Raw genomic sequence first — 20135 nt, forward strand, 5'->3', positions numbered from 1 at the left:
CGGTCTTGAAGTCGTGGACTGGAAGTGAAAGTCTTTCGAATTGCACTTCGACTGCAGCGCCAAATACGATCAGTAGATAAAGCTGAGTACTCGTTGTTTTCCCCAAGGTTATAAACACTTGTTTTCCACCATAGAAATCACGTTGCATTTTCAAATGTTCGTACACATACACTTACACACATTAGAAGCACTTTAACCAACAACTTGATGACCCATAACGTATATTTAACCTGTGTTGCTGACCTTCTACCTCCGCGATTTTAAACAAACGAACAACGAGTGCGGAAATCACGTGACCGAGTCAGCTTCTATCTGCACTACGAGATATGCACTTGCGTACTCCTGTACTTGGCGCTTTCGAACTGTACTAGGTGACGTCACTTCCGCCAAAACCATGCTTCAAGTACGTACTTCGTACCTTTCGGACAGAGCCTAAGTCTGGGTGCGTTCCGAAAGTCTTAACGAAACGAACGCATTCAACGAAAATAACTGGGCTCGTGAATCTGGTGAAACCAGTTATTTTACAGACTTATGGGGACACGCTAGGCGAAAGCGCAGGCGCAGCGTTTTGTTTAGAGAAAGTTTCCGCATGGCGTCAGCGGAAGGAATGTCCTTATGGCAAAAATAAACTCCATTATGGCTACTGTTACTCATTTTAATCACATTCTAAGAATGGTCAAGGCATACTTATCTTGTGCATGTTGCTTCATATCGCTATCTGTTAAAATTATAATACATTTTCCGAACTAGTGCAGTTTGAATCCATCAGCACGCGCTTTGTCTGCAAGGAGCAGACGATTTTCACGGAACAAACCATCATCCTGGCCCGTGCGTTTGGTGAATCTCGTTCTTGCACGAAACGCACGGAATGCGACTTTTGGGACAGCATAATGAAACGCACGGAAGCACTTATGGAACGGCCAGTTACCATAACTCGTTTAACGCGTTAAACTCGTGCGACTTTCGGAACGGGCCCTCTGTCTATAAGATGAAATCGAAACCGGCAGACAATTGAAAAAGATGACAGCTGATGACCTGCAGCACTGATTTGAGCAATGGGAAAAATCCTATGCATCTCTGTATAGAGGAGAGAGTACGTTGAAGGGAATACAGACTAATGCGTAAAAATAATCAAATTTTTCACACTAGCCCCATTAGTACGTAGCTGCACGTTGTGCATTCAACATCCACGATATGTCTCTTACTCTCATGTAGCGTACCAAGAACGTGGCCGGGAAATATGGTCATATGGACAACATGAGAAAGCACTCAAGAGTCAGCCTGTTTCACGTAGTGTACCCTGGAATTGGATGCTAATGGGGGTGAATTCTACCTGGAAGATGAGAGTGACGTTAGTTTGGAAACCTTCCCAGAACTAAACTGGTCGATAGCCCAATATAATCTATTCAACAAAACAATGTAGATTGTCACGCGTGTCCTAATTTAATAATAACTAATTAACTCAATTAACTCAACTGAACTGAGCTTAGCAACGCAACAACGAAGAATCTCTCGCCTCACCTGCTGGGCGAATTAAACATTACATGAATTATAATACGGTCAGGATAAGTGCCTAACAGTCGGAGTTACCAAGAATAAACCTAGGAGGATTTGATTTTAAATACCTGAAATGACGTTACATAATACTACGGTGTTTCTGAATATACACATATATTAAAGCACATATAAATAGACAGTACATCTTGCCCTCTTTCACTCTATCTCACATTCATTCTCTCATTCCATGGCATATTGCGACAATATGACAAATACAAAGGTTAGATTAATTACTACTTTGACCATACTCTTGCTATGTCTTGGCTACATTGCCTATTACAATTTATCTTTTAGGATTTTAAGTATAAAGTGAATAATTGTTCCTTGTGCGAACCCCTTCTATCTTTTCTGAAGGTATAAATATATTTCAATGAACTTTTGTTTGCTGTTAACATAAACTCTCATCTTTAAATTGATTGTCCGCCGGAAAACAGATGCCTAGGGATGCCATAGCACTGATTTAAGTTATGCAATGATTTGATTCACGCAGATTCGCGGTAGATAGTCGTCATCTTTCTCACACACGCACATGGTTGGATCTTACCTTAGCTGCATTCCCTCTGACCTGGGTTGGGTGAAAGTGGTCCTACAGTTCTGGAAGACATCTGCACTCCAGGGTTGCACTTCGCGGTTATCCTGGTAGGCGAAAGTGGATCGGTCGGCGGCTCCATCTGGCCTCATCGGATCCTGGCTTCACTCGTTCACTGTCGACTCCATACGACAACTTGCGCAATAATAGGTCAGTTCTTCGCGGTCACTCGTAAGTACAGATACGTGACTTGGGCGATGAGACGAACATACGCGATGAGCCATTCGCGGTTTCACATGGATATCAAATGTTATTAACTTTCACTACTTTGGACGTTGTTTCGGACGATTGACACGGGTGGACGTGTCTGGCGTTATTCTCACATAACCTCACGTATGTGCACGGATGCGTTGACGGCAAGGGGAGGACGACCCCCTGGTTCTATATTCTGCTCTACTCCATGGCTCTGAAACACTCACTCGAGGAAAACAAATCCAGACCACGAGTCTGCTTGCAACTCGCAGCTCGGTCGCGCGAAGCTCACACTCCGGTGGCGATTCTAGGCAAAACTGTGCAAAACTGTTTCTCGCTATTCCTTTTATTCCAGATTTGAACGTAGTGACGCGCTACCCTCTACGATCAGGTGCTTGTTTATTGTTTCTGGTGCTTTGACCGTTGTCCTCCTATCCTGGTCAATGCTCACTCAGGTCCTTAACCCCTGGCAGCAGCCCCTCGCGCAGAGATTAGGCTAACTCTTCGTCTTTTGTATTCAGTCACGAAACGCAGGAACAACTCGGTAGGGTAGCTTCTCCCTGTCAATCCGGCGATGAATCTTTAATAATTCATAACTCCCGTAGTTCTGTTCTGATTAGGCTCAAATCTTGGAATCAGTACTTTCATGATGTGGTCTTCCGCTGGTGAAAATCTCATCCAATTCGGTCCATTGGTTTAGAAGTTGCATTTTTCTTGATATTCCCATAAGAATGCATGTAAATCCGAATTCGGGCGGAAAACTGTGGTTGAGCAAGCTAGTGCTGGCTAAGGCAGTTCGCTAGACACCTGTATTCGCGACGGATATTAATATTATTAATTGCAATTAATTCATACTAACGGGCAATTAGATTAATTACTTGTCACTCAATATTTGACCGTTATAACATTCCCCTCCTTTTAATTATGAATTTTTTTCAGAACGAACTTGCGAGTGACAGGAAAAAATTCATACCACATATTAATCATATTTGTTAGTGATCGCACACATAGGCGTCTGAATAGGGACTCGAACCCTGGACTGTATAACTTTTAACCCAACATTAGAAGGAAGTTATACTTTCTGCAATTGTACCATAATTATGAAAATATAAACGAATATAATAACGTATACAAGAATACAATATAAAGTACATTTTAACATCAAAATCTCAACGTATATTTCCACATACCTACTACCTTTGGATACACCCTGTAGTTTTATACATAATAATGTGAATACTAAATAATAAGCTAAATAAGATATAAGTAAATATTAGGGTTGCAATTTGTTCCCTCTCACACACATGTTTGCATACTTCTTGCATTAATTATAAGAAAGGTCTACATTTTTTGCCTTTTAATATAAAAAAAATAATCTCTAATTTTCCTATTGTTTACTTTACAATCGGGGTGGCTCTAGTGCGATATTTTCTTCAGTGTCTCCTTTGACATGAGCCGGACTGACAAAGGAGTCTTCTAGTCTTCCGTCGGGCCTTGAATATCGGTTATCTGCTCCAGAGATCGCTGTTTTTGCCTCAGTCCACTTCGTCTAGGTTGGTAATCCGGAGAGAGTGAGTCCAAGTTACGGCTAGTAGACGGTCTATTCCAATCGAGTAAATTAGCAGTAGACTGTGGGGACACGACTGTTCTAACCGCATTCACAGCACGATTCCTCTCATCTTGACTCGGGTTGTTTTGACCCCGGCAGTGTTGCCATCTCGTGTTTTCTCCATCCCTATCGTCTCGGAAGTGTTGCTGTTGTGGGCGGTGATTGCTGTACCGGCCTCGCTGGGGATAAGGGGCGGTTAGCATTACTTTCACTCCGCAGTCCTGCAATGTGCTTTTCCACTCGTTGCTCAAAAACTGTGATCCTCGGTCATAGAGCTTCCGTTTCTCAGGGTTGGAAAGAACTTCATATGCCTGTTCAAACTCTTCAAATATTTCGAATGGCGGATTCCGCTGCTCTAGCCAGATCCTTGCACTCCCTTTGGGTAATTTTCGCATTAGCCTCAAGCAGTCTGGGCTATCGACATCGTACAACAAACAATCTCTCTTGGAGTTCCCTATGAAGATTGACGGTAAAATCTCGTCGTGATGGGGTCTGTACGTATGGAAATGATCTAGGCTGACCTTTGAGAAGATTCCGCGAGTACTCAACTCCGGGTTGGACACACTGCGTGTCTCCTGCTGGGCGAAAGCGTTCAAGCTCGGCGAGCTCCCGCTCCGGCCGATGACGTCACGCGCTGCTTGGCGATCCAAGGAAGTTGGTGCTGATTGACAGGTCAGCTGGTTGGTCACGTCTGCTGCGACGAGCAAAGGAGTTGGGTTCGCATCCCTGGACGTTGCCTCCAATCGGCGAATCTCTTCGTCCTCATTTCTTCTCCGTTGCGTGATTTGGAAATCCTTCATTTGGTCAATTTTTGATAGCAGCACTTGGAAACGGCGATCCAATCTTTCTTCTTCTTCTCTCCTTTCGGCAGCCTCTATCTTCCGCCTTTCTTCATCTTCTCTCTTCCTCTTCTGTTCTCTTTCTTCATCTCTGGCTTGGAGATAACTGATTAGCTGAGAGAACATGGCCTGCACGTCCATCTTCTCTGGAACTGGCAACCCTGTTGCCGACTGATCTTTCCCTAGATCCTTATCAACATTTCCGGCTGACGAAACGCTTGCATCGGTAGAATGCTCAAACCCTGGGCGGTCCATGGTATTGTTGTTGGCTAATCTCTTGCGGAGCCGAGTAGTTCTTTGCATGGCAATCTTCTTCTTCTTCTCGTGGCTGGCTATCGCCGAAGGAAAAAAGATATCAAAATTATTTTCCTGGTTTCTGGTTTCAGATCCCGGGGATCGCACCCCTCACCTGCTTCCGTGCGTCATACCGCGTGTCCTTTTGTCCTTTATCGTCCGAAGTTAATAACGCCCATTGTTAATAAAATAATAAAATGCTCTAATAATTCTGCTATGGAAAAATGCTATAGTCGCAACAAAGTATTTCACTATTACACCATAAAAAACACACAAAATGGTTCTAGCTACACATCGATTGCATATTCAGTTAATTAAAATCACCGTACAAATTACACATTAATACTTTAAATGAACACGTCTTTATAGATTCTTATCAGGATTTTCAGTTACAGGTTGCAATTATTTAACTTTCAACAAAAAAATCTTAGTTCCCCCTTAGCGTTAAATTCTGGTACCCTGTCGTAGACATTCGTAGGCTAAAAACTCTCTTTAACAACAAGTATTAAATCCCCTTGGGTAATAGACATAACTGATTGTTAACCATTACAATCAAACTTAATAAAAAATCACATTGAGTAGATAAGCAACTAATTAGAATACTCGTGACCTCCAGGTTCTTTACTAGCCTGCCTGTAACATCGTTCTACGAGCCTAATTCCTATTTGCTTCCTATTTGACTACTCTTCTAATTGCCTATTCGTCGATTATTTGGGCCTACCTTTTACACCCTTACTTGTCTATTCACATACTCGTCGATTATTCGGCGTACTTTTTTACTTGCCTACTTATTTTATTTGCCTACTCGTCGCTTGTTTGGGCAACCTTTTATATGCCTACTTATTTATTTGCCTACTCGTCGCTTGTTCGGGCAACATTTTTACTTGCCTACTTTTTTACCTACTCGTCGCATGTTCGGGCGCCATATTTTGTCACGCGTGTCCTAATTTAATAATAACTAATTAACTCAATTAACTCAACTGAACTGAGCTTAGCAACGCAACAACGAAGAATCTCTCGCCTCACCTGCTGGGCGAATTAAACATTACATGAATTATAATACGGTCAGGATAAGTGCCTAACAGTCGGAGTTACCAAGAATAAACCTAGGAGGATTTGATTTTAAATACCTGAAATGACGTTACATAATACTACGGTGTTTCTGAATATACACATATATTAAAGCACATATAAATAGACAGTACATCTTGCCCTCTTTCACTCTATCTCACATTCATTCTCTCATTCCATGGCATATTGCGACAATATGACAAATACAAAGGTTAGATTAATTACTACTTTGACCATACTCTTGCTATGTCTTGGCTACATTGCCTATTACAATTTATCTTTTAGGATTTTAAGTATAAAGTGAATAATTGTTCCTTGTGCGAACCCCTTCTATCTTTTCTGAAGGTATAAATATATTTCAATGAACTTTTGTTTGCTGTTAACATAAACTCTCATCTTTAAATTGATTGTCCGCCGGAAAACAGATGCCTAGGGATGCCATAGCACTGATTTAAGTTATGCAATGATTTGATTCACGCAGATTCGCGGTAGATAGTCGTCATCTTTCTCACACACGCACATGGTTGGATCTTACCTTAGCTGCATTCCCTCTGACCTGGGTTGGGTGAAAGTGGTCCTACAGTTCTGGAAGACATCTGCACTCCAGGGTTGCACTTCGCGGTTATCCTGGTAGGCGAAAGTGGATCGGTCGGCGGCTCCATCTGGCCTCATCGGATCCTGGCTTCACTCGTTCACTGTCGACTCCATACGACAACTTGCGCAATAATAGGTCAGTTCTTCGCGGTCACTCGTAAGTACAGATACGTGACTTGGGCGATGAGACGAACATACGCGATGAGCCATTCGCGGTTTCACATGGATATCAAATGTTATTAACTTTCACTACTTTGGACGTTGTTTCGGACGATTGACACGGGTGGACGTGTCTGGCGTTATTCTCACATAACCTCACGTATGTGCACGGATGCGTTGACGGCAAGGGGAGGACGACCCCCTGGTTCTATATTCTGCTCTACTCCATGGCTCTGAAACACTCACTCGAGGAAAACAAATCCAGACCACGAGTCTGCTTGCAACTCGCAGCTCGGTCGCGCGAAGCTCACACTCCGGTGGCGATTCTAGGCAAAACTGTGCAAAACTGTTTCTCGCTATTCCTTTTATTCCAGATTTGAACGTAGTGACGCGCTACCCTCTACGATCAGGTGCTTGTTTATTGTTTCTGGTGCTTTGACCGTTGTCCTCCTATCCTGGTCAATGCTCACTCAGGTCCTTAACCCCTGGCAGCAGCCCCTCGCGCAGAGATTAGGCTAACTCTTCGTCTTTTGTATTCAGTCACGAAACGCAGGAACAACTCGGTAGGGTAGCTTCTCCCTGTCAATCCGGCGATGAATCTTTAATAATTCATAACTCCCGTAGTTCTGTTCTGATTAGGCTCAAATCTTGGAATCAGTACTTTCATGATGTGGTCTTCCGCTGGTGAAAATCTCATCCAATTCGGTCCATTGGTTTAGAAGTTGCATTTTTCTTGATATTCCCATAAGAATGCATGTAAATCCGAATTCGGGCGGAAAACTGTGGTTGAGCAAGCTAGTGCTGGCTAAGGCAGTTCGCTAGACACCTGTATTCGCGACGGATATTAATATTATTAATTGCAATTAATTCATACTAACGGGCAATTAGATTAATTACTTGTCACTCAATATTTGACCGTTATAAGATTTGACGCTTTCCATGCCCTTTCACCAAGGGTCTTCGGGAGAAAGATAAATAAATAAATTTTCATTTCTACAATAGCTAAATAATATTAACACTATTTAATATCTCGTTTTTCTCTAAGTCAACGAATTCCTTAATTTATGATTTTCTATATTCAGTTTTCGACAAGCACAAGGGAGAAGTGACAAGCAACATGCGACACATCACTTACTTGTTAGTAACAAATCAATTGACAGCAACGTTTCACAACGTATGACAAGCTACATACGTCTGCATTCGATTGGTGAAGTTCCCAAGTGACATGCAGCACGTACGTGTCATTTGTTGCTCTGGTGCGAAATCTCCCCAAGGCCTTCTTGGCTGCAGGGATCTCAAACTTCCTCGAAGAGATCCTGCACAAATGTTAATATAGCTAAATAAATAATATTCTCCTCTGATGATATTACATTAGATATTTTGCTGCCAATCTAATGTTGAACACAATACACAACTAAGAACTAAAGCTGGTTTTTCTATATTTCAGTTGGAGGCAGGATGGATCAATGGTCTAGAGGCTACATTAGCTGCCCTTTCCTTAGCTGCAGGAATTGGAAATGTCATGCGGTTGCCTCGCATTGTTTATTTAAATGGAGAAGGTTAGTGTCCACCTTACCTTACCTGAACTAAGTTTATAACTAGGGGAAAGTGTAAGACCGGATGCATATGTTAACTTTATGGGAAAATAATAAAACGAGATTTTCAGTGGAAAAGTAGCGTTGATTCATGCCTTAGCTGAACAATTCAAGAATATTTGTTCCATAAATCACAAGTAAAGTAGTTGTCTTCCTCCGCTCCACTGCAGCTTTCGTGAGCCCAGCCAAGACACTTACCACATTGGATGCACCCTTCTACTTGTTCTGAGTTAGAAAATACATCATTACAATATAAACCATCAACGTCTGATGTGTTTGTATCGTCGTCATCGGAAGAATCATCAATCAAGGATATAGATTTGTCTGATGAGACTTTCTTATATTGGTTCTTCATACGCTTATCTTCTTGGTTGTTTCGTTTTGAGGTTTTCTTTTGTTTTTTTGGAGTCACCACAAAACTATTTTCTCATCCTTGATAGCAATTTTTTTTCATTCTTTTTTGTCTTTTGTTCTAACTGATATTCTAATTCAGTTTTATATGGTGAGGATGTTAAAATGAGTTTTTCCCCTTTTATCGTTTGCTTCAGTTTTCTTGCTTTCAGCTCGAGGTGGTGGTATTATATCTTTGGGTGATATAGCAAACTCTGAAGACATAGCCAAGTTGTCACTCCCAAACACATGTGGTTCCAAACTTGTGGAACAGCAGGGCTCATTTGGAAACTGTTCGGCATTCTTGGCTTGTACAAGAAGCCTAGGCTTAACTAGAGCTTCAGGCTTTCGCTGTGTTTCTAGAGCATAGTTTGCTTCTGTAGCTGGGTCCTCTTCTGGAACGAGACTTGCTCCTGGGGGTGAGATCTCTTCTGGAACAGGGTTTGCTTCTGGAACAGTGGTTGGTATTGGTTCATAGGTTACAAAATTCATTGTTCTATTTTGAATAGTTTATTTGTTATGTGTACCTAAAAATGCCCATTTTCTCATGCGCAACACAGGGAGTACATGGTAACCTTCAATAACAAAAAATATAATTTAGTCTTAAATGATGGGCAAGACCGGGCACTCCTGGTCTATACCCGATCTTACCCCGAGTGTAGAGGTTACAGCGGAGGCGGCAGGATTAATCATCTAGGGGTACTGAGGGGGTGCGGAAAGAAATTTAGAGGGTGCAATGCTGAAAATAAATGAAACATGTAACACGCATGCAACCTTTCAAAACTGGGTGAGCAAAGTGCCAAGAGGACAGTTTACTTTCCCTTGGTAGATAAGGTTTAGCATAGTGCGGGGGCAAAAATAGCAACTGCACCCCTAATCGCCGCCACCGATTAACATAAATTACTGTCTGAAATGAAATTATATGTGTGAAGTATATAACTAGTAGATTGACATCCATTCTCCAGGATGGCTGTGCTCCCCTTGCCCTCCCGCTGGACGTCCAATTTGATATGTAGCCTATTAAGTCTTATAATCCAAGAAAGTGGCCATACAGTGCAAACATTCAGATACACGTTGCAGTCTTATTGAACTATGTAGTGAAATAACAAAATGAAGTTATCTTTGCCTTTAAAAACAATTTTTGAACCTTTTCAATGTAGCCAATGGAGGTACAAAATACATAGTACCGTACATTAATATGTACCTTCCGTCTGACACTTCAGGACAAAACACGAAGTGCACAGCAACTTCGTCTTCATTAAAATCCCTTCTGCCGCACTATCCCCAACAACGAACTGTAAAATTTCTGCGTGAACATTAGGCCTTTTCCTAACAGTTTTTGAAAAAGCCTGAAATGGTACGTTTACCAGACACGTTACGTGGAGCAAATTCATAGAACGTATTAACAAGAAAACTACCCTTCACGTTACATCTCGCATTAAATACAATTTCCCGAGCACTACTTGGTGATACCTTTGAAAGTAGCTGAAAGTTTTGCTTCAGTGCGAGGTAGAATAACAAGCAGGCGGAAAATAAACCCTTTATCAACAATCCAAAAAAGAAAAAACGTAACTCACATTAAGCTGTAGGCAATTATCGAAAATCAAACAGACCACTTGAAGAAACAAAAGAAGAAATATTCAAAACAACAATGCTAATGAAATAAAAAAAACGGTCGCTGATCTTTATAGAGGCTGCCGCCAGTACATGAAAGTATGTATATCGGCATCTCTTTCAGTGCTTGCCTGTACCTAACATCGGCGTGCAATATGACGATGACATAATATGACACTCTTAAGTGTTAGTGTTTTCAGTTGAACTTAGGGGGTGCGGAAGAAAATTAAGGGGTCCGCAAGCACCCTCTCCCGCCACCCCCTGGCGCCGCCCCTGAAAGGTTATAAAAACGAAACAGAACCACGCTGCTATTGGACTAAATCCTTATTGTTTGTTAGGGTATACATCCTTAGTAAACATATAATATGCTGGACTACAGAGAGTTTTATAACTGTAGTGACTATTAAATAAGGATCGTTTAAAAACCAAAGAACATTTGAGAGATGACATCATAAAGCAAACTCACCTAGACAGACACCGTGAATTCAACAGCATCAACATGCCAATATGGCCGCTCCTTCTTGACTAGTGGACTGAAGTTCACAATCTGTCCGCAAGAGAGAGAACTAATGATGGTACCAGTTTCACCCCACTACCCGATCTTACCCCACCTTCCCCTACTTAGTTACATTTCAAAATGAATAACTGTAACTGGTTTACCTTTTAAGCAGATTAACTAGCTTCAACTCATTTCTTTAAATAGTAACTGATGATCTCATAATATCTGTCTCGCATGCATAACATTTCGCATGAAAAATCCAATTTTTGATAATTTTGATGCCAATTTATTTCTGCTAACCCCCCCCCCCCAGCCACATAAGTGCAAGAATGTTTTCACATCCTCTTCTTGATTGAAAACTGGGGGGAAATCCCTGATTCTGACTTTCCTTAGCTTGGATATATTCAAGCTCCTAATTACATTTGGTTTTTCAAAATTATGAATAGTGACAAAGAATCTGCCTCAAAATTATATAATATTAGTCAGATAGAAATAAAGTATATTGAGTTGTTTATTTTTAAATGTGCAGTATTTGGTAAAAGAATAAGCATTGTTCCAGAGCCCAGTGAAGTGATGGTTTATTTTGTTCTTGTCGATCAACACAGAACAGATTACTTGTGGTCTCCAGAAGTCCCGGATGTAAAGATCAAACCATGCAACTTTGGCAATCCCTCTTCCTAAGTTTGGGGACTGGATAGATGATAAATCACACAGGTTCTTGTTTGTTCTTGGCAGAAGTAAAGGAGCCAATTGGAGGGGTTTATTGCTGTTCTGTGGAGTCTTTCTTACTTATTCCCCTATTAATGTCTGTGGAAGGAGAAGTGAAGGGAGTGTTCTGGTTGCATATTTAATTTCTTTGTTTTGTACTTCTATTGTTTGGATTCATTTTTGTAGAACATGTACAGCATGTCTGGTAGAATTACTACCGATAAGAAATTGACATATTTCTGATACTGATAATACTAGACTAACAGGATTTTGATTTTCTGTTGAGGAAACCCATCAAGTTTCAGTAGATCTCCACATGTGTACCTTTGGTGGCCCGCCATGGGCATGCTTCCCCCTTCTGGAACATTAATGTCAACTTCACACACATAATTTCATTTCAGCCACAGTAATTTGTTAATTATTGTAAGGGCATTGCAGGAAGATAACTTCAGACTGAAGTACTGTTTTTGAGGGGTAACACTATTATGAGCATCGTTCTTCCTCTCTGGAAAAAGAAATTATCTTGCTCGCCCCTACCTGGAAAAATTACTGTAGCCGCAAATATCAAACTGGTATCCTATCTCTTACTGAGTGTTTTGGAGCATTTGTGACATAATAGATTAACAAGAGTCAATTATTCTTGTATGTTCGGAATTCACCTGGGATGTAGGTTGGATGTCCTCACTAATTTCAAAGCCAGGCCCACACTAATCAGAGATTCAAATTCTGCAAACCAAAAACAACCCTGAAGTTCCTGTTGCACTGCAAGAGCTGCCATTTAGTCACATGTTGCATGTTCACCATATGTAGCAATTGTTTTTTTTTTATGGGTAGTGTTGAAACTTGAGAGATGTTACAAAAAGAGATAATGATCACTATTCTAGTATTATTGGTTTAGGAGATATTTTCAATTGTTATTGGTAGTAATTCTACTGGATACTCTGTATAAAGACATCAAGAAGTTCGTTGCAGTTTTCTTGTACCATAAATGATTTTTTTTTAATATACTGAATAGTATAACACACACAAGCATCCTAATTCTTGGATTTCTTTATTGCAGGTGCCTTTCTAGTCATTTATGTAATCATTACAATCATATTCGGAATTCCATTAGTATTCTTTGAAATGATGCTAGGTCAGTTCTGTCCTGTAGGAACCACACGCATCTGGGAAAGTGTTCCTCTTCTAAAGGGTATGTATGCATAGCGAATGGTTTAAATCCTAAATTAAAACAAATTATAGAAACTTGCAACTTTTATTTTACATTATGTTAAGAAGAAAACAGTTGTATACAAGACAATACTAAATAGGGTCCCTGCTTATTTTGCAAAACTAAATTCACTGACTTTTCCAGGTTTTGCAGCAGAAAAGTATCTAGAAATATATTTTGGGAGAGGTTCGAACGAAGTGTCTCGCTAATAATAATGACAATGTAAATTGATTGAGTTGGTGTTTTAAGTCCACTGTATGCACAGAAAGGCTAATCGGGACTGATCCTATACAGTTGAAAGTGGGATCCGAACCACTATGTACCTCCACTGGGACAATATAAATGTTTATCATTAATAGGTCTATTCATCATAATTATTAAAATAGGTAATTGATAAATATCATTAGTCTTATATTACATGAATAGGTAAAAGAATGGTAGAAGAATAGAGTAGTTAAGACAGCTAAAATTTGTTTAAAAACAACTCTCCTTACAAGTATATTAATGTCAAAAAAACAAAAAATTAATATGTATTGAATAACAAAACAGAATATTATGTCTATTTGATGAAAAGTAAAGTTCCTGATTAATACATTACATTAAAAAGTGTGTGTTATTATAAGCAGTACTGTGCATAAATAATCATAGGTACTGTCAACAGAAATTTTAAAAAACCCTCGATTATACAACAAATGCTAAATAAGTATATTTTGATTATTTAATTTTAGAACTTGGCAAAGTTTTTTTCTTCTTCTTTTAATACTTATGGATAAGAGGTCTATGTAATCACCTTTGGAAATACAAGTATTTTTGTTTTCGAATTATATCTTGTATTTATTTGTGATATGTAATATTTGTTTTACAGGTGTGGGATATGCCCAAGTTCTAGCTTCCCTTCTGCTTGCTTTGTACTACCCAATCTTTGTAGCTTTCTCACTATTCTTCGTGGTTTGGTGTGGAAAAGGTCCAGTGCCATTCAGTGACTGTAATAGTCCAAGTTTTCTAAAGGTCAGTAATTACAGAAGGGTTGATTTCATATGTTTATAATGGGTGGGTTTTTACTTCCCTAATATGGAATAAGGATTGCAGACATATTGTATTTGCAATACAGCATTTTGGTTCACACATTCTACTGTGAAACATTATTTCCAAAGGAGTGGCATCAAGGGAGCTTTCAGATTGAAGTGATAAATGACATGTGGCAAGTAACATGTTTCACTTGGAAATGAACCTTCAGAAATAAATTCAATCTTTCATACTGGACTGATATGACAAGCTCCTGCCCAACTTCCCCAAATATAATTTTACTTAATCATCATGTCTGCTGTCAATGCAAAACCCACATAGAGAAATGACTATATTATTTTCAGGTTTTAATCTGTGCACTGTCAGTTATTGGTATTAGTAAATTTTATGTTTGTACTTTTACAAAGTTTCATGTTGATACATTGCAACATGTGTCCTTATTACTACAATATTAATATTCTAAATTGTTTAACAGAATAACTTTCAAATTTTTCACTTATATTGGCCACTGTAATGTAAAGTAATCTACATAATAATTTTATCTAATTGATGTTCTTTTTATCCTTTCAGAGTTCAAGTGCAGAAAGATGTTTCCAGTAAGTTACTTTTCTATTACATTTATATGCTTCCAAATGTATATTATGTCCTCTTTCAACTCCCTATACTCTTTTATTGTTTCTGCTCTACAAATGTAATGCATTTTATGTAAAAGTAAATATCAAACAGGTCCTCCTCCGTAGTCGAGTGGGTTAAGGCGTTCACTCGTCTTGAGATCGTTTGCTGCGGGACGGCGTAGGTTCGAATCCGGCTCTGGTCGGAATTTATTCGGCCTACGTATAGGGCCGTTGGCAACCCACCATCGTGAGGAAATTGGGAAGCTCCGAGTGAGTGAGCGTAACCTGGTCAAGAAGACCTACAATAACGGCTGGGGGTTCGTCGGGCTGATCACCCGTCACCCCAACACTGGTCTGAGACCTCCACGCTATAACAGGTGACGGCGGAACAGTGTGGGAGGGAGACCAGCAGTCGGTAGGTAAGCCAAGGCCCTTCAAAGGGCTGTAGCGCTGTGGGTTATTAATATCAAACAGAGAACTTATATTTATGTGCATTGTCTATAATCTTTAACTTTGATACATAATTCTTACATTGTATTTCACATTTTCGTTATATAATCTAGCATTTGATACCACATGCTATTGTGATATAAAGTTTCCAGTTAGATCTATAAACAAATCATCAAATAAAAATTAGAATATTGACACAATTCTTTGAGCTACTCATCAACCATGATACCATACGGTATTATTATTATACCAGAATGAACTTAAGTGTGTGTTTTTCTTCCAATGTAATTAATTAATTTATTTCACCACACCTCTCTAGCTTCGATAATGAAGACAAAGGAAAATCCAATTATCATTATGAAGATCGCAACACAAATAAAAAGATAAGTTGAATATGTATTTCTGTCTTAAATTTGATTATCCATTTTAGTAACTAATAGTTATTTTATTCATTTCCACAGGAAGACTGTTCTTAAACCTCCCGATGAAGATGCCATGTGGTTTTGTATAAATATAACATTCCTATTCTTGGCATGGGCATTCATATTTTTGTGGTAAGTTTAATGAATAAAGTGATGCATATAAAAACTTTCAAATGCAAATGAAACTGTTTTAAAAACTCAAACTCAAACAAAGCAAAACTCATATTTCATAAAATAATTTCCACAGCTAAAAAAATCAGGGTTTTTGCCAAAAATCTGGAATATTGTAATAATGAAGGCCACAGAAATCATCATAAAGTAATCACAGGGACCATGTCATCAAAGAGGCAATAGTCATCCACAGGGTAAATTTCAACAGAGATATGATACTTTAAATGGACTTGTCTTCAGTTCCTGAAAATGAGAATGACATCAGTTCTCAAAACCTTGGAAGCCTAGCCAAAATACAACTGGTCAATACCCCAAGAAAAAAGTTTGGACAGTGAAGACACTCCATTAAGAATTTGAAACAAATTATTTATAATGTGCAGACCACAAATAAAGTATTTTGTCCCTTACAATCTTCCAAGCCTTAAATATGACTACTTGACTGATACCAATTCTAGCAGTATGTGTGTTGATGAGAATTCATTTAATTCAGTCCATAATATTCCAGCACATCCCATACTAATTGTAATGCTGAGAAACAATTTTCTTTATTTAAGTAATTCAAAATTTCAGAATATAATTCTCAAACCTCATTCTCTGTGTAAACATCTCTTCTTTATAAAAGTCAGGAATCTAAAACACCAAAAAGCTAGAATTGTAGAATTGTAGCTAAATTTAAGTTAATGTTGTAGAAAATCTGGATTGAAAATTTAAATTTAGCATGCTCTTATCTGTGAAGCACAGGAACAGGATTGAAAACATGCAAGAATAGTAATTTAACAATTATAAATGTGAAAGACAGACTCACCTGAATTTCAACAAGTAAGAGTATGTTCTATCCAAACATTGCATTAGAAACTACTTCAGTGTATAGATCGACAAGGAAAAAAACCTTAAGACGAAAAGTCCCCCTGCAGCTTTCCCTTCTTCCCTCCACCTTGGGCCATAAGGAAGCATGGTCCACTCTCCCCCTCCCCTTCTCGTGGGGGTACGTCGCACAGGACTCGCGGGTCTGTGCAGGTTGTTTTGCTCGTGGTTCCACTATAACATAATGTGTGTGTGTAGTAAGTACCCAAACTTAAAATCTCACGTTTATCACATTATCTTTGCAGCCTGTTTCGAAGCTCAGCATCCTACCGTAAAGCATCGTATTTTTTAATCATTCCTGTAGTTGCCTGTTTAGTGGTAACATTTATATCTGCTGTTACCAGAGATCCTTCGATCAAAGGGCTTAACAGGCTGATGACATTCGATTGGAATCATCTTCTGCATATTGAAGTAAGTTTACACCTGTCTGAACAAAAATATTAATTAATTTTAATCAAGAATTGAGAGTATTCATAGAATAATTCCAAATACAAATGCTGGTGCTCATATAATGCTTTCTCATTAATGTTAACTCCTAGCCCAGATTATAAAAATTTTCTACGTTATTAGAAATATTGGTCTGCAGAATTCCATGTGGTTTATAGGAATATTTTGACATGTAGTGATATTAATAAGTACTCTATCAATATTGGCAGAGAAGACACATTGGTTTACAATACAATACAATCTATAAATAGCCTATACCTTAGGGCAAAATTATTTCACTTTGTTATATAAATGTACAATGTGTATGCCCTGGGTTTATAAAGCAAAAACCTAAGTATTTAGTAGATTTTTCAAAGGTAAAACGCACAATCACCTAGTTATAATCATTAATTAAGCAAGTTAATGAATATTAAATTGTTAGAATATTTGTTCAGTATCAGTAAATTTTATATCTGCACTTGAATAGTATTAGCAAAACTTTTTTCTACTGGTCAATCCCTACTTCATGATATTCATATATAATCTTGATGTTATTGAAGATAAGCAATTAACTATTATAAATAGAAAAATCAATGAAATGTTCGATTACATTAAGTTCTATATGTCTAATTGAGTAATTGGTAACAGATACATGTAGCAGTTAGAATAATGCATATTATTATAAGATAATAGACTCACATCATGAAATTCTTGCTACGGACTCCAAAGGACAATGCAGTGACAAAATAACCTCGCAAATAATCTCCAGTCTGAGATACTCATGTATGGTTAAGGATGTTAAAGTACATGTTTTCCATCATAACCTTGCATCCTAAATTTAAATTTATGTGTTTATGAATTTGCTCAAAGTCTTTCATAGGGTGTAAGTTGTGACCTTCCACATAGTGCATCCAATTGTCAACCTCACTTCCACGTAGTACACCCTGGGTACTGGATTTTGCAGACTAACGAGTCTCTGGCATCTGGACCTATGACCATTATAATTCTGTGTGCCGTCCTGTTTTTGTCCTTATTTGTGCTGAGTGTCCCTTTACAGCCTCAACTTTTAACCGAAGTCAGAATATTTTAATATTTTACTTACACGACATTACAGTTATGTTATTTTATGTAGTTACGGTAAGGGGCTGGACCCCATATTACAGTAAAACCTCGTTAATCTGGACTAATGGGGGGATAAGTTGACTGGTTTAACGAAAGTCCGGATTAACTGAAATAACCAAAAAGAACAGTAGAAAGTGCATTAAAACTCCGTTCATAGCAACATAACACGTTTATTATGGCATATTTAAAGGGGATAGGCCTAAATACGCTATACAGTGCAGTACAAAGTCTGCGGGAAACAGAATTTCATCAGTGGTTGACTGCCTTTTCTTTGGGAAGTTCTCTTGTTAACTTCTAGCCACATTTACAACCTTGCATTGTGCTTTTTTTTTTTTTGGCCTGTCTAGATTAAGTCAAGTCCGGCTTATCGGTGTCCGGATTAACGAGGTTTTACTATATGCGACATGTGGAAATTAGCCTAAGTGCTGGCACACCCAAACTTTTAGATTCAAACTCAAATTGAAAGTCATTCATAGGAGGAATGAATTCACAGCCTTGGAATAAGGATCTGCATACATTGATATGCATATTAACCTTTGAATGTGAAGGTACAAAAGGATTACACATGCTTAGTTGGTTAACTTACTGTGTACCAGAGTACACAATCAAGGAAATTAACCGGCACAAGTGTATATGACCGACTTCTTTTTCTTCCTAGGTGTGGCATACTGCTGTAGTTCAGATGCTTTTCTCTACTCATGTCGGGTTTGGGAATCTGGTGACATGTGCTGGGAGACTCTACTCTAAAACAAGTGCATTTTGGTAAGTACATATTTATATATTTATGAAGGTCATTCCGAAAATAAGTTTCGTGCAATAATATTTTCAAAAGTAATATATGGATAGGGAAATTGTACAATCTGCACTTACACACTGCTCGGTTTCACTGAGCATCATGTGGTCTCCTATGCTGCTCCTGTGCAGGAGTACGCAGAAGCCAGCGATCTCCATGCTACAAGAACTTGAGTCACAATGGCATTTTATTCAGGAAACCAATTATATTAAAAAGATGCATGCTTGCTGCTTTTCCACATAGTTGCTGTGAACATTGGGACATGTGTCTCTCCACTAAGTTGAGAAATGCCAGCATGCAAGACTTGTGAAACGTCTTTTTGGAATTTATTAGTAGTGCTGATAACACCATACACCAAAATGCAGCACTGACAAAATAGAACTTGCAGTATTTTGGACTGACCAAGAACATGAGAAAGAGAATTTAAGAAACCAGTAAAACTCAATTGAGCAACATATGTATTATACATATTATAAGTATTAAAAGCTTGAATAACCAGATAAAACCAGTGCTTAATAACAGTCTCAAGCATTCTTCAATTAACTTACTTAATCACTTCAATTAACTTGAACTGGAAAATGTTAGCGGGGGGGGGGGGGGGTGAGCCTTGGTTGGGGTTAGCTAGGGGCATGGGCATGCTTCTATGGTTTTACACAGCTTGACAATAATTTTGCTAGCTGGAGGGATGCCTCCCTTCCCCCCACCCCCCTCAATTCGAGCACTGCTTACATTATGAACCAGTTTATAAAGGAATCCATTTGCTTGTCCTGTAATGATAAAATTTGTATAATTTTTATACTGAGAGGATCCTTCAGTAACACTACATAATAAAAATGTAATAACATTTTCACAACTAATACTGTTCGAAAATTCATTACTGGCATCTAACCCTATCACCTGCAGAATCTGTCTTCTCTCATGGCCGTATTTGGAGGTTGTTTTTTTTTATGGTTCAAACCCCACCCCCACCCCACCCTGAAACTTCTGGCATATTGGATTAATGGAAGTTCAGAAACCAAAATTTCTAACACATTTTCAAAAATTTATTTGCAGTTTCACAAAAATCAACAGGGAGAGAGTGCTGAAATGATCGAGCTAGAATTTTGAATTCTGAAATTTGAGGGAAATGGGTTTAGTTTGTGCAGCTCACCTGCAACCCCTTCATTTTAACTTCTGCTGTCCTCTTTCCAGTGCTGTTCCTGGATCAGACTGAAAATTCCCTTGCGATTGTCCAAAAATTCCCAATGATAACACTGTTAAGACTTGTTTCCATGTTAATAAAACATTCAAATGCTGACAAGGCAAATTTATTGTATAAGAAAAATAT

General features: G+C 38.7%; 1 protein-coding gene across 3 annotated transcripts in view; it reads left to right on the plus strand.

Moving 5' to 3' along the window:
- Positions 1 to 20135, plus strand: part of LOC145998927 (sodium-dependent nutrient amino acid transporter 1-like) — a 137734-nt gene that overhangs the window by 108615 nt on the left and 8984 nt on the right. For all 3 annotated transcript variants that reach the window (XM_083135718.1, XM_083135720.1, XM_083135719.1), the window contains 7 exons: positions 8352 to 8463; positions 12771 to 12902; positions 13786 to 13928; positions 14517 to 14542; positions 15472 to 15564; positions 16713 to 16878; positions 18674 to 18777. In XM_083135718.1, coding sequence (XP_082991844.1) covers positions 8352 to 8463; positions 12771 to 12902; positions 13786 to 13928; positions 14517 to 14542; positions 15472 to 15564; positions 16713 to 16878; positions 18674 to 18777 — 776 coding nt within the window. The remainder of the gene's footprint in view (positions 1 to 8351; positions 8464 to 12770; positions 12903 to 13785; positions 13929 to 14516; positions 14543 to 15471; positions 15565 to 16712; positions 16879 to 18673; positions 18778 to 20135) is intronic.

Source organism: Lepisma saccharinum, chromosome 14, assembly GCF_977018435.1.
Source record: "Lepisma saccharinum chromosome 14, izLepSacc3.1, whole genome shotgun sequence".
NCBI lineage: Eukaryota > Metazoa > Arthropoda > Insecta > Zygentoma > Lepismatidae > Lepisma > Lepisma saccharinum.